Source organism: Lepisosteus oculatus, chromosome 5 (assembly GCF_040954835.1).
Source record: "Lepisosteus oculatus isolate fLepOcu1 chromosome 5, fLepOcu1.hap2, whole genome shotgun sequence".
In the NCBI taxonomy this organism is placed as follows: domain Eukaryota; kingdom Metazoa; phylum Chordata; class Actinopteri; order Semionotiformes; family Lepisosteidae; genus Lepisosteus; species Lepisosteus oculatus.
This window is the reverse complement of record NC_090700.1, coordinates 43,417,940-43,433,239: the sequence shown is the minus strand read 5'-3', so window position 1 is coordinate 43,433,239 and position 15,300 is coordinate 43,417,940. Positions and strand designations below refer to the sequence as shown.

The 15,300-nt window shown below is 41.0% G+C and overlaps 1 protein-coding gene across 1 annotated transcript; it reads right to left on the bottom strand.

Moving 5' to 3' along the window:
- Positions 1 to 20: 20 nt before the first annotated feature.
- On the bottom strand, positions 21 to 14,262 carry LOC102689253 (long-chain fatty acid transport protein 2-like). The gene is made up of 10 exons (XM_006628634.3): positions 13,470 to 14,262; positions 11,816 to 12,025; positions 11,014 to 11,172; positions 10,163 to 10,287; positions 7,978 to 8,172; positions 7,777 to 7,867; positions 6,732 to 6,930; positions 6,018 to 6,115; positions 3,593 to 3,723; positions 21 to 2,576 (listed from the first exon to the last, which is right to left on the bottom strand). Exons 1-10 carry the CDS (start codon positions 13,942 to 13,944, stop codon positions 2,400 to 2,402), a joined length of 1,860 nt encoding a protein of 619 aa, XP_006628697.2. The 5' UTR covers positions 13,945 to 14,262; the 3' UTR covers positions 21 to 2,399.
- Positions 14,263 to 15,300: the final 1,038 nt, after the last annotated feature.

Genomic DNA, 15,300 nt, shown 5'->3' with positions numbered 1-15,300 from the left:
AAAAGAAACGAGGAGCAAGCTCATTTCACCTAATTTAATCGAGGTAATAAAACACGTGACGCATTTATTCACTGATGTACTTGAGCAGAATGCAAATTGGACTACTTGGGCTACTTAATAAATGTGTTATTAATTCGTGTTATGTCAAAATATAGAAATGGGATGGTTTTTATGAAATAGAAAATAATTTACATTTTTATAAAGTTCAAAACAGATTTGACTGGGATTTAAATTATTTAAAAGTTCCACTGGAGCCGTTTCATAAAATGTCACTGGTACACCAGCAAGTCAGCAAGAACATTGGAAATGTACTTAAACTCTTCAGAAATCACTTCCATATCCTCCGTTAACCGAATGAATGTATCGGTTATTTGAATTTCAAACTGGCCTGCTGTTTTACCGGGTGGCGCAGTGGTCAGCGTTAACCAGCCTCGCCAGTGCTGATGCCCTGGGTTCAGTTCCTGGATACTCTGAGTGGTGTTTGTATGTTGTCCCTGCGTTCGTGCTTCCCCACACGGTCCAAAGACACGGTGGTAGGTTAATTGGCTTCTGGGAAAGCTGGTCATGGGGTGCCTGTTTCTGTCCGTGTGTGCCCTACGATGGACTGTCCAACTTGTCTTACACCGTTGCTCCCTGGGATAGGCTTTAGTTCTCCCGTGACCCTGAATTGGATAAAGCTGTTAGAGAGTAGACGCACGGATTTTGTTTCATTTAGAATACTTTCCTGGACGTAGTGTAACACAAACATGTCGCGTTAAGGGCGCATCACTCTCTCTGAAAGTTCGGATTAGACGTAAAACCAAGGTCCTGACTCTCTGTGGTCATTAAAAATCCCATGGTGTTTCTCGAAAAGAGTAGGGGTGTAACCCCGGCGTCCTGGCCAAATGTCCTATGCTTCCTAATAATCCCTCTCTATGAATTGGCTACATTACTTTGTTCTCCTCCGACAAGCGGACCCTGCTGATGCGGGATTAACGCTAGGATGAGAGTCTCTGAAAGTCGGAAGTGCATAATTCAACGTTGCCTTCAAAATGTTTCAGAAGAATAAAAAACGCATTGGACAGATGATTATTGTTACAGTGCTTTGGAAAATGCATTTAAAAACGCATTCTGGTTACTAGTACAACACAATAACCAGAACTGTAACAAATTAGCCACGACTGCAGGGAGAGACACCAGCTAAAACACAATGAAGACCCCTGTGGCAAAGTGAGCTGTGTATGAATGATCGCAAAGTTGACTCCAGAGGAGATTTCCCCAGAGGAAAAAAAAATGTTCTCACACGATAAGAGACTGTGCAATAATAAGTGTGTGGCTCCTTTATAAAAATACACTCGTGGAGTAATTGACGTGAAAATACAAACATAATTGAAAATAATGGATTCAAGTAAAGACCAATATTCCCCCCAGTGAAAAAAACAACATTTATTCTAAATCGTTTTAAAAATAAAAACAAATTCCTGACACAACCATCATTTTTGAGTTTTTGGGTAACTCTTTTGAAAATGTCTTCGGAATGAATATATTTTGTTTGAACGAATCTGTTAGTTCAGCGTGCTGAAAAACATTTCCATGCCGAGCTCTCTGTGTGCTAGCCCATGTCGTGTGTCTTTCAACCCTTGAAGTACTAGTTTTCAAGGCTGTTATTTCAGTTTTATGGATAGATGCTTTAAATAAAAGCAGCAGGGACACATGCTGCTGTTGTCTTTTCCTGCCTTTGCACCGTAGAAACGAGCATGCTTGTTCATATGACACATTGTGAGATATAGTTTCGTATCAATCAACAAAACAAAATCTAATTTTAGCATTAAAGCATAGTAAAACTGGAATTCATACTTTACTTTAATGTACTTTATGTCCTTTGAGCCAGGTTGGGAGATGTAGTGCTTTAGCTCAGACACTGTACACATGGTAGGAGCACTAAAATCATTAATCTAAAACTGCCCCTGGCTTGTTGGAGCCCGCTGTCAGTATCATTAGATTTACAATTTGTACTACTGTTTATTAAAGTCCCTGGTTATATTTCTATTTAAAAAAAAACTTATCCTAATTAACAGAAAGATTTAAGTGTGAGCAATGAGGCTTTACATTAATGAGTTCTGGAGCAGCAATATTCTGATATTTAAATCTACATCATGTCAGTGCAGGCTACTGTACAGTATTTCTCTTGGTTCTGCACGATATAGTAATTCAGTACAATGTGTGTTTTTTATCCCTGAGGAATGCTTTCTTCAGTTACTCTCACTTGAGAGAATGGAATCTGGGAACAGTAATGAGAGAATCAGTAACCCTGCCTGCCTGTGCTATTTACCCTGTTCTTACTACCATACATTCCTGGATTGCATATTCTAGCAGACATTTTTGAGCAGTGCCTAAACTGGAGAATATGTGCAGCACGTTCACAGCTTCGTGTCCATTGACAGGATGGAATCATAGATCTCCTGAGTCATTGGTACGTATCTCTTCTCCTTGTCGTCTAGAAAGTACAGTGGATCCTGAAGCACGGCTGGATTGAATCCCTCTGCCACCAGCTTCACTTTCTTCTGCTTGAACGTCCCTGTCACCTCTAAGGAATTCTGCAGTTAAAAGAAGACATGATTGGAGAACTGTTGGTGTCACTGGCCAAGTTACCAGGCTTGGCTCAAAAGAAAAGAAACTCCTACAAGCAGTCTTCAAATGTAAACAAAACTAGATTTATTGCCCAAAAAATAGGGATAACAAAATAAAAAAACCCTTACAGGAGTACTTTCCACACCTTTTCTCCAAGGCACCCTTCTCCATACTGAGCTCTCCCAGTCACTTTTATAGCCCCTCCTCTTCTAAGGACCATCCTCTTAAAGGGACTCGCTCACAGTTTTGTTAACAAAGATGGGCAAATTGATCAAAATAAAGTAATTAACCATCCCAAAATAACTTAGATATTTTAACAGAGTTGTGCAACTGTGATATATTCACTTAAACAAAACAACTAACCTTACATCAGTTATATATAGATGGCTCACCAGTAACCTTTCCCTTTAAGATCATTTGTGTGATACTACAAACAGGAAAGGTGACCGGTGGCCATCTTGATCAATACAATACAATACACTACTCCAGTGGGGGAAACAACAAAAAGGGTAAGTATCATTCATACTTCATTCGTATCACATACTGTACACTCTCTCAAACATACCAGAAGGGTAGGGGGGAGTATTGGAGTATTTCACATTCAGAAAGAAAGAAAAAATAACAAGCATTCTGTCACAGTTGGGAATCTAAAGACGTTTCCAAACTGTTCTGACCATCTTTGTGCCGTGTTTAAAAGTCCCTGTACTTAGTTCCCACGTGGAGGAAATGATCACAACAATTTCACATTAAAACCATGTGTCTTCTGAGACACAGACCGGGCTGAAGGGAAGCAGCAGCAGTCATGTCTTGGTGTGTGAGCACTGGTTGGTGTCACTTGCTTGGGGGTTTCATGGCAGTAGAATTCACAAATAGATACTTTAAAAAAAAAATAACTGGCACCTCTACAAAGTGTGGGTGGTGCCCCCGACAGTGAGGTCACATGTATGTTATTTAGATTGTATTCCAATACATTTGTCCTCACCTGAACTCGCACAAAACGTGGTCTTGCGTAACTGGGCAGGAAGCTGACAACATGGTTGAACATCCCGCAACAGTCAAACTGTCTTCCTTGCTTTAAGATCACGGCTGCCATTCCTATTTTGCCTTCGTGCCCTACGAATGACACAGCACCACAATAACTGCTGAAATAGGAAGGTTCTGCGATTATGGCCATACTTACAATTTAACAGGGGCGGAACAAAATGAAAATGCAAAAATAATTTAAAACCACCTGGGTGAGCTCATCTCTGGAGGTTTTGTGCCTGCCTTATCTAAGCGGATTTCATTTTATTTTTATTAAGTGCAATAGTACCCAGGTGTAACATTGGGTAGAACAGGACCCTATGCAGACGGTATAATCCGGAAGTGAGTGAAGTAGGACAATGGGGAAGAGACGACGATCAGGGCAGGTTGACAAACAGGGGGGCGTGGCCATGGCAAACAAGTCCAAGGGAGTCCAGAGGGGAAATCCAGGGCAAAGTCCAAAAGTCCAAAACCGGGAAATCCAAATGAGAGGAAAACAAGACAGAGTTAAAAACCAGAACGGGATCCGGTGCAGAGACGGGGAATAAAAGCAGGATCACGAGGCCAGGCTGCAGATGTAGGGTGACTTGGTGGTATGCGGGCCTCCGGGCTTCCGTCTTCCAATGCAGAGCCCAGAGTAGCAAGAGCACCCGGCTTAAATAAGGAGGGGCAGGACTGAGGGCAGGTGCACGGAATCAGCCAAAAAGTAAAAGAGCCGGAGCGCCCTTAAGAGGAGGGATTATGATCGTGACACTAAGAAAGGTTACAAACAAGACGGGGCTATTCCAACTTGTTGGGTAGTGGGTAGATCATTGTTCAAGGATCTCAGTCATTCCGTGTAAGAAGGCGGGGTTTCTGCTACAAAAACATGGCTAGGTAACCTGTTACAAACTCCCACAGCCCTCTGAGTGAAGAAGAGCCTCCTGTTCTCAGTTTTTAATACACCTCCCTGTAGGTTCACTTTGTGTCCTCTCCTTTGGGGTGCACTATTAATACGGACGAACTTTGCTGTGTTGACAGTGTCAGTGCCTCTGAGGGTTTGGAATACTATCATGCATCACACTATCAGAGATGGTAGTTTAATGACCATACAATTCAAAACAAGATGAAAGAGTTCAAGTCAAATAAGCAAACATTATTATTTCAGACAAAGCAGCAACAACTGGCACATCTGTCCCTCTTCTCACTGCTTTATTCAATTTATTCAATTCAGGATCAGGAGGGAGACAGAGCCAATCCCAGCAAGCAGCAAGAGCAAGGCAGGGTACACCCTGGACAGGAGGCCAGTCCATTGCAGAGCACACACAGACACACAGACACACACACACTCACACCAGGGCCGATTTTCCCAGAAGCCAACAATTAACAGTTGAATTTGCTAAATATTAACACAATTTTAAAAAGAGTACAGCACATGAAGTGTCATATGTGTAACATCCGTTGTCATGCAGTGTTTAGAAAATGTCTTTCAGATTCCACCTAAAGTTGACGTGAAATAATATTCAACTTTCTCTATTCTTGCTTATTTCTAAAAAAAAAAACATTTTGAATATTAATGGGTATTAACCTATTTGCTATTATTCCTACAAAAGGAGCCTGTAAGAAGTCTGCATGCATGAGAACTCTGATCTGAAAATCCTTAGGGAATGTAGAGTATATACTAGTCACAGGCTAAGCCACGCTATCAGAAACAATAACCCGATAATGTCTGTCTTGCTATGCATGGCACAAGCTTAAACTTTCAAAACAATACAGTATTTCCAGCTGTATTCCATATAAATGCAAATGCATGCAGACCTGTATATCAAATAAAGGAACGCCTGCAACCTCCTTCTGCAACTCAGTCACAAATTGTATTGACATGCATTTTGGATTTACCTGCCTACAGCATGCTGGTTTCAATAACTGCCCTAAGGACTTATTAAGGTTTTTTTAAATTTAGTTTGAAAAAAGACAGGGTGGCACAGAGGCATGGTGGATAGTACTGCTGCCTTGCAGGCCTTAGCTTTAAGTCCAGATCTGGGGTGCTATCTGAGTGGGGTTTGTATGTTTTGCCCATGGTGGTGTGGGTTTCCTCTGGGCGCTCTGGTTTCTCCCACAGTCCACGGGCATGCTAGTAGGTTAACTGGCTTCTGGGAAAACTGTCTCTGGTGTGGTGGGGGTACGTGCGTCTGTGTCTGCCCTGCAATGGACTGGCATCCAGTCCAGGGTGTATTCTGCCTTGAGTCCATTGCTTGCTGGTATAGGCTGTGGCTCCCCCGCAACTCTGAATTGGATAAAGCAGTTAGAAAATGGATGCATGCAAAAAAACACAGGGAACCACTGAAAACAGAAAGGCCATAACAGCACAAAGTGCAATAGTGCATCTAACAATAACTTTGTACCTGGCACTTGAACACCGTAAACATTGGCCTCTTCAATACAGTCCACCATCGCAAAGATGTCAGCAACCTCTGTCGTGGACACATTCTCTCCTTTCCATCTGCAAGAAAGCCACAGAAAAGCTGAAGACAGAAGCTGGATGGCATGTTCTACTGCAATGAGTTCTCTGGCCGCAGTGCTGCAGAACCTGCATAGCAGACCAAGAGAAGAGCTACACTTGATCGGTTCTTCTGATCAGTTGTTAAAATGATGGCATGGTGTTTTTTAATACTACTGTAAAATTATAGAGGAAGGTAGTCTTGTCTACCATTAAACCCAAAAGGCAGTTTGCAGAATGCAGAATGCAGTTTGTTACTGCATTGCCAAGTGCAACAGGAAGCATTGATAGACGAGACCACTACAGTGGCATAACGCCCTGAGGCACCAAATGGCATTGGATTTTCCCATAGTGCAGGGCTGGGCCTGTGGCATAGCAGAATTCACCCCTATGTGGCAAAGGTGCTGTCAGGCATGGGAATGGGAGTGTGCTTGAGACATGGCCATTGAATTCTGGCTGGGCACAAGATGGGCATGGCACCCAAGACAGGAATCAACTGCCCAGGCCCCTTTGGAACTCCACCAGAGGGCAGTACAGCACCTTCATCACCTACATCAACAAAGCACAGGCTATACAGCTGTGGCCTTGGGTTTTTACACTCACAGGTGTGACTCCCTACCTGAATGTGTCTCCCACACGATCTTGAAAATAGATAAAGTTATCCTGATCAATCCTTAACAAATCTCCACTGTTGTAATAGAGGTCTCCTTTCTGAAATACATCCCTCAGCTTCTTCCTATCTGTTTGCTGGTGATTCTTTGCATATCCAGAAAAGGGAGCGATATTGGTTATCTTTGCCACTAAAAGTCCCGTCTCACCTAGAAAAGAATGGCAAAAAAAGTTTTTCTACTTTTTAGATTAAGGAATCTACTTCAGAATTCATGCATTTAAGACACCAGATGTGAAATTGACGTAAACCTGGCAATCCCTTAACAATTTTTTTACATTTAAAATTTACAGTCATCAAGTATGTTTGTTATACCCACACAATTTGGAATCACCAATTGTATGTTTTTCACACCTTGGCTCACAGCTTCAGATCCCACAACTGCACATGGGAAGAGACAAAAGAGGTGTGGGCAGACTCCTCTGACCCGCCCACCTTTGAGCCAATCGTCGTTTAACACATCACAGATAGCCCCGCCCCCTACAGGAAGTTGTGCTCCCATAAAAGGAACGGTGTGCACACAGGAGGCCACAGGGGGTGCTGTGACGCTGAGAGCGGAGAGAGTCCTGGCCAACTTGCCCTTCCTACCCTCGCTGGTGCTAAGACGATTGTTGTGCCACCACTGGGGGAATCCCAGTCACAGTTGGCTAGTGACCTGACCGAGGCTTGAGCCTGGGATCACAGAGCTCAACCTGTGCTTGAGCAATCGTCTGTTCTGTCTGAGCCCCGAGTCAGGAGACCCCGATTTTTGTCACTGTACTGTATATACATCCAATAATAGTGCAAATCCAGGCCCATCATCCACTTGCACTGATTGATAACGGACAACCACCTGATTTAGATTTAAGTTTGATAAATTGATAGAGAGTGTACTTATTGTGAAATAAAGTTTATTTTGATAAAAAAATACATATCCAATAAAAATCAGCCCTAGCCCTTTATGAATATCTCGTGACAAGAAAAATGTCTGGTGTGAAAAAGAACAGTAATTAATCACCTTTGGAAGCTTCCAGACAGAGACCCTGGGAGTCTCTCACCGGCTCGTCTTTCTCAATGTCATACTTAATCAGTGCATAGCGGAAGAGTTTCTACAGCAGAATTTTAAAACAGCATTAAGCGTCAATTGAACAAAGTCTACGTAAAAACCAAACAACATGTTTCCTGTTTCCTAATCCCATCGTTGTATTGGAGGGCTCACCTTGTGCAAATAGTTCACTCGACCAACGGCTCCAATCTTTCCCACATAGTTTATAAATCCAATATTTCCTTCTGTGGCTCCGTAGAACTCTGTGATGTGAACGCTTCCAAATCGAGTCAAGAACTCTCTCCAGACATCAGCCCTGAGACCGTTACCAATCGCTATTCTGACTTTATGATCTCTGTCATCGTCTTTCTAGTGGGAATACAAAAATGAGAGTAAATGTCATCGGATTAATTCTGATCTGATTGCAGAATTTTCTGTAGATTTATTCTAGAGGACAAAAGTATGTCATTAGCACTATAAAAGGATAGAAACAGCTACCAAATAGTTAACGTTACAGTAAATTTTATTACAATGTCATTTCAACAGAATATATGGTTAGAAGTACTTTAGAACATCAAAATAAAACTTTCATGAAAGGAATATTTTGTATTATAGCTTATACATCAGTATACTGTACATTTTCTACATGTTTTAGTAGATATTTACTCATAGTGCTAATCCAACAATTTTCTTTGTGTTCTTTCTAGTGAGACATCCCTGCTTTAAATTATATAAAAACTCTGATCATGTTTGTAGTGTTTGAGCCTGGTGAAGATTAATTTTCAAGTAGTTCATTTATAATTCAATGAAATATTCCCAAATATTTTCAATGATTTGTTCCAGGAAACCATTTTGCCTTATCAAAACATACAAGTCTTTGTGCTTCCCTAAATACTACAATTGCTACATGTATAAAATAATAATAATTAGTTGAGAATAACAAAAATACACCCACTCTTCTTGCAGTGTTCTTTTGTAAAAATATTAACTTTAGTAATTTTCACAATTTTTTAAATAATCAAACTAGAACATGAAACATTCATGTCACGCTCATAGCATAAAATGTCTGAAAGTAATCCTTAATAAAATCATACCCTGAGTGTCAGTGGGAGCCCCACGATTCTGTGATATTTGGTTTCCTGGTTTCTATCCATGGAATCTCAAACTTAAAGCCATTGGCTGTTCCAAAAAGAGAACAGGCCTGAGACACTAAACTGTACTTTCCTTGGCCCTGAGACATATGTATCACATGAGGTACACTATGAGACTTGATCCCTCATGATGATACAAGCAGATACAGTTTCAATGGCTAAAGAAAGTGTTTAACATGCATAGAATCATCTCCCCAAATGTAACAGCCATAAAAAAGTGGAGTGGCAGTAGATCTAATTCATGAAAGCATGTACTGTGTATATAAATAGAAATGCCATGTTCGACAGGAAAGGGTGCACAAGCATTTTCACACAGACACCTCAATTGTGCCCATATACATATACTAGGGTTTTTGAAGACAGTAAACATAAAGAAATTTGATGCAGAAAAGTAATCTTGAATTCTAACTTCATAAAGAAGTTGAAAATATGCTTATTTCATTGGATTGATATGCCCTCGCCAAAAGAAAAAGTAAATCTGATTCAGTCTTGGTTCATGCACACATTCTAGGCTGTATTTCACGTTGAAGTACACATGCTTTTTGAGCTCAGACCGCATTGAAGTGCCAGGAACAGATTTGGTCTCCTCGAGAATTAGTGAGAGGAATGCGGAGCAGAAAGCTCTGGCAAAGACACTGTATCAAATGTTGTCTTTTAACTAGCAAAATCATTTGGGCAATCAGTGTGTGTGGACAAGTTCGGGATAACTGGGGTCAAAGGGTGACCCAGAGAGAAAGCAGCTGTCCTGAGTCCGTTGTCTTCCTTGAATTACAGTGGCATCTGCTACTGTACATGCAAGAAGAACGTCTGCAGATGAGAGTCTCTCTTGCTGCAAGGATTTACATTTTCTACTGAAGTATTAAACTGCTGGAAAAAACTGCAAACTTTTTAGCTGCAGTAAAATGTGAAAACGAAAACAAAATGAGACGGATATCTAGGTGACTCGTTGTGCCATGTAACCTCCTCAAACGCTATTTTTGGAAAAATTGTAGCCAATGGCACACACAGACTTAAGTGGCTGCCCATTGGTGCAAACTTGCAATCAGCTTGCAAAGAGAACACAGCCTGCACTCTCTTATAAAGACTGTTTAAAAACACAGAAAGTCATTCTAAAAGGGAAAATAAAACTGCATTTGTATAGGCACAGGCATGCACGTTTTTTCCAAAGTAATAAATGTTTTGACTTTATAGTACATTCAAAGTGTTACCTTTGGCGTGTTGCACAGGTAGCGCATGGTCTCCCCAATGTACTGCATCACCGTCACATTGTACTTCCTACAGTCGTCCCAGAACTGGGAGACTGAAAACTTGCGGCACAAAACAATGGTGGAGCCTTAGGTTTAAAAAACAATGACATAGGTGGCATCAAGTTTATGCTGAACACAATCTGCATTTACTCCATAGGAAATCTGACCTACCAAGTTAGTAAACGTAAGTCATTAGTGGGTAGCAGTGGTGAAAGTTAACTGAAAATTAACAAAAGAACAATGAAAGGTGCACAAAGCATTAACACAGCGGAAGGCATGGAGACAGTGTCACTCAATGAAAACAGTGGGGGAAAATGCATGAAATGTTCAGTTGTCGTGGCTCAATCTCTAACAGGTAGCAATCTAACTAAGTAAATAATAAACTGGTCTTCTCATGCAAAAGCTCTGAAGATCCTGTAGCAGGGCATGTGGGAATATCAGAGGAGCAGTCCTGTGCTGAAGCAGTGATCAAGTTGCAAGCCTGGCAAAGACAAGGATCCAACAAAGTGCGAGACACTTTCAAAGCCCCATTTCCATTTAATTCTTTAATAATAAATAAAATAAACCAACAACACTGTAATAAACCATTACAGATTACTGGTTGTTGTTATATTTTGTGTCTTTTTGTTCCCATTCAAGTTTTGGGTTTGTTTTTCTTCCTGAAGAAGTTTGTAGGATAAAGATATCCGGGATCATAAACTCAAAGAACCCTATCGCATTTCCCCGAATCTGGCAGGAGCTGTGCTGCTTTCAGGGTGATGGAGTTGGCACTCCCTGCTGCTGCTGTGTGGGAATAGAGGAAGACTGTGCACCTGCTTCAATGGAGCCGATGAAACCAATGAGGAAGGCCGCGCTGTGGTAGAGAGGCAGGTTCACATAGACGACATCATCAGAGTGCACGCCCACTGATGACAACACCACCAACGCCGAGAGCAGTCGCTTCTGATTGATCACTGCAGCCTTAGGTAACCCTGTTCTCAACCATACAGAGAAAACATACAGTAAACAGCTGTTTCTGCTAACCAGAACATGGCCACTCCACAGCAGCTTGATGCTGATGCTTAACATTGCTTCTGGCTAAAACAATTATAACTGCAAAATAATCTAGCAGATCTGTGGACAATAGCCTAATACTGTAAATTGGTTGGTTTTCCTAAGGGCTCGCACCAGCTCGCTTGCAGGCGAGACTAAAACGTTTAGTGGTATCCCACATACTGGATGGGGATAAAAAAAACAAACTTTGTTTAAAAAAATCCCCAAGGCCATTTTCAAGAAACGCAAACTAAAATCTACTAATGTAGCTGTGAATACGCCCCCAAAAAGTCATTCACAGCCAATTCACAGCACTTAGACTGCGAATGTATCTTCTCCTGGCTGCCAGCTTCCTATGGTGTTAACATACAGTACCTGCCTCAGAGGGAGCAGTGGGGAGCAGTGGGCAGGGCTTGTCACGGGAAGATCTGAGGGTAAAAAACATGGGGCTGGCACTGCCCTACCTTTGGGTAGATTGCTACAGGAACAGGAACATATCTAACTGTACAATACAGTAGGTCCACGTCTAAGCTGCTTAAAAAGGTACAAGTGTTAGCCAAAGAAAACAAACGTAATGTTAACCTGTAGTCCCAGATGTATAGATAAACACAGCAGGGCTTTGCATTGTAATGCTTGATCGTTCAGACTGAGGTATTGGCTCGTCAGACGCTTGATCAATCTTGTCAATAAGGGTTTCAGTGCCTGGTATTGTAGACTCTGCACTCAAGATAAACACAGAGGCTTTCTGTTCTCTCAGAAACGGTAGCACTTCTACCACTGCGTCTGTCAGCTCTAGGGAAAACAAAGAAAAAAAAACAGTTCAATCTGTTCTCCCAAACATACAGTAGGTTGACATGTCATTGGATTCTGTGTCTTTGGCCTTAGTTCATGTCAGTTGGTTCGAAATCAGACTATCAAAAATAGTTACAAAACAAGTTAAGACCAACCCATCTAGCCTGTTGGGCAGTTAATATTCAATTTATACAAGTTTCTCATCAAGCAGCTTACTGAAACAAATCAGGGTATCAGTTTCCCCAACATAGCTGGATAGCCTGTTACACACTCCCACCACCCTTAAGGTAACAAAAGGCCAGGGTATTAACACCTAAAGATTTTATTTCTTGTTTGCCTGGTTAATTTGTTCTTTCTAGATTGACTTGTTCTTGTCCAAAACTTATTGCGTTGCAACACGTTTATGATGTTGAATGCAGTTTGGCTGATTACTGAGTTGGCCAGGAAATCCGCTATACTTTTACTACGGTTAACAATGAAAATGAACAGGGTCATTTTATTTTTCATTAATTAGAAATGCTTGACTATTTGCTGTCACTGAAAACCCAACTTGAATTGTACTTTTTTAAGACCTTTTTGACCAGAGTAAAGCAGGACTGAAGTATCCTGCTCAAGGCAATCAGAGCTGAAAAACAGGTTGGTTGGTGATTAAAACAGAAAGGCAGTTCCCGAGTAGTTGAAACTTAGATCTACACTGTGAGATTAAGGTTTATTCAATTTACCCTCATTATTACTTTTGAAAGCCGCTTGTTCTACGCAGCGCAGGAATTTCTTGATTTAAACTCTTAAATACAGTTTCAGGCTTTAGAACAGACAAGACACAACACGTTTTCACTGTAGTGTGTAATCATCAGTACAATAGAGTGAACTGTAAATAACCCTATCGAAGAAGGCATTCCCAAACTCATAGTTGTAGCATCTTTCCATCATTTTCAACAGGGACTTCTTAATTAAAGTAACAGGCCAAACTGACATATGACAACAATAACTAGAAAAAAATCAGTAATATTAGTTGAGAAAATATAAAAAAAGTACAGTATATGTACATGGAGACACATCATACCCAGGCAAGGCAGCTAAGTAAACGCGAGACGTGACCTTCCGTGTGATTCAAATGTAACCCTGATTATGTAATTTGTAGTGTTTGCTCTGATTTTATTTCTACCGTGTCCATTATAAACTGATGAAGTTTAACTAAAGTCTTCTCTCACGAACAGTTAACGCTAACAGTTTGCCTGATTTGACAAAAGGCGACAATGCCTTATTTGGCGAATAATCTGATTAGAGTATTCCAGATTAGAGATATTCAGGTTTTATATGATCTCAGCATTCACAGTCCTCCAGTACAACACAAATACAGTAAAAACTGTTCACGAAGATTCTGAGTAATTTGTATACGCGCCGATGTTCGAAGCCAATCAGAGAAACCAGTACAATCACTTACCTGACGCTGCTATTAGGGTCTTCGCATCGCAACAACTGAAGCAGTGAAGCAAAGATTTGGATCTGATATTGCAATTCAGTAGTGCCACCGTACATCCAATTTTAGCCAAAGCTAACCAGATGAAAATAAAGGCGGGTTCATTTCCTATGTACAGAGCGACCGTATTCCCCTCTTTCAGGTCAGCGTGGATCCGCAAAACCCTGGCGAATTTGTTACTGAGTTTATCGGTTTCCCGGAACGAATACGTGTGATCCCGAGACACGATGAACGGTTTGTCAGGATGTCTCTGTACCTGTTCAAAGAATCTATCCAAAACCAAATATGGAGGATTTCTTCTACTGCGTTTCGCAAACTTTACAATACTTCCCATCACGTTCGCCATGTATGCCCAATCTTGGACGATGTAAGGGAAGAATGAACGGAAGAGCAATGGCAGTATTGCCAAACCAGCTAAAATTGCGAATATAATGTGCATTTTACAGCAATGCAATCTTTAATAGTTCTTCACTTTATTGCGGATAAAAGCTGCAATTCTAAAGAGGTGCAACACTTCGCAATACGACAGACAGAAGAAAGGTCTCGTTAACAGTGTTTCCCACCAGGCGTTCTGGAACAACTCCGTAGTTTTTCAGTCACTTTTTTTTTTTGCGTGAAGGCGGAGCGCTGTGTGGCGTGCAGAGAGTGATTGTATCCAGTCTGGAGTTTTGTGCTGCCAACAGCGATGGTAACCTGTTCCCTGGAGTCTTCGTCACTGCATCTGAAACACGAAGAAGCCAGAAATCAGGCAGTATATGCCCGACAACAGCAGAAGGATTACACTCTTTTAAAAACTTGAAAAACAAAACACCTAAAAGGTTCAAATTGGATTTGCGCTGAAAAGAAGCTGTAATCTCCTGACGACCGGATTAAATCAAATACTTCGTACGAAACATGTTCAGTACACCGCATATACAATGTTGCTATTGTGAACATAAATCCCGAATGAGTCTCCCGATCAGATTCAAGTCTTTCCCTTTTGAGCTGAAGGTTTTAAAAAAACACTAATACCGGTACTAAGAAACGATTTTCCTCTACAAAAGTTAATATATCCGCATTAACAGTTTGTACTGTACTTCTTTTTTTTTCACTTTTATGTTGATTATTTCATATGAATCTGTCAAGATCATTTGTAAGAAACGAATATCTCCTTTAAAAAAATATATGTAATACATTTTATTTTGTTTTCTTTTGCGCTAGGATATGCATTTGTTACATTTTCTGTTATTATTTAAACAAATAAAATAGGGTAACATGTTAAAATTAGTTAAACCCAAGAAGCCCCCAGCAAGCTGTCAAACAAAAAGCTAGCATCAATTTAAGAGTTAGGAATTTGCTATTGGAGGATTGCCTGAAATTGGGATTTGATAACTGCCAAAGTTTTTAAGTAATTTTTTTTCTGACCCACAGCACTGCTGTCCTTTGCAAATCCAACCGTTTTGTCACAGTGTTAGAGATGGTACACTGAGTATTCTGTTCTATCAGAATAGGTAAGGCTTGCTTCTATTACAGCACAAGTCCCTTTTGTAATTTTTCCAGAGGCACCCTTCAATTCAAATCAAAGTTTATTTATCAAATGCACAACAATACGGGGTGCAGCAGTAGTTGCTGGCAAAGGGAAATGTCTTTATAACATTAGGAATTATCTTTGCATACCCCACCTTTCTCTCCATGAGACACACAGACAGGGAGAGAGCCTGGGGTCAGAGCACAGGGTCTGCCATTGTACAGCACCCCTGGAGCAGTTGGGGTTAAGGACTAGCTGCCAGCTGCCGGATTTGAACCAGCAACTTTC

Bases quoted from the DNA above. Each gene is read 5' to 3' on its own strand.
- LOC102689253 (XM_006628634.3), bottom strand. From the start codon at position 13,944: ATGCACATTATATTCGCAATTTTAGCTGGTTTGGCAATACTGCCATTG. The intron at 10,288-11,013 runs GTGCACAGTCTT...TTTAAACCTAAG, and splicing joins CATCGGCTCCATTGAAGCAG to GCTCCACCATTGTTTTGTGC. The intron at 3,724-6,017 runs GTACAAAGTTAT...TGTCATTCGTAG, and splicing joins TTACGGTGTTCAAGTGCCAG to GGCACGAAGGCAAAATAGGA.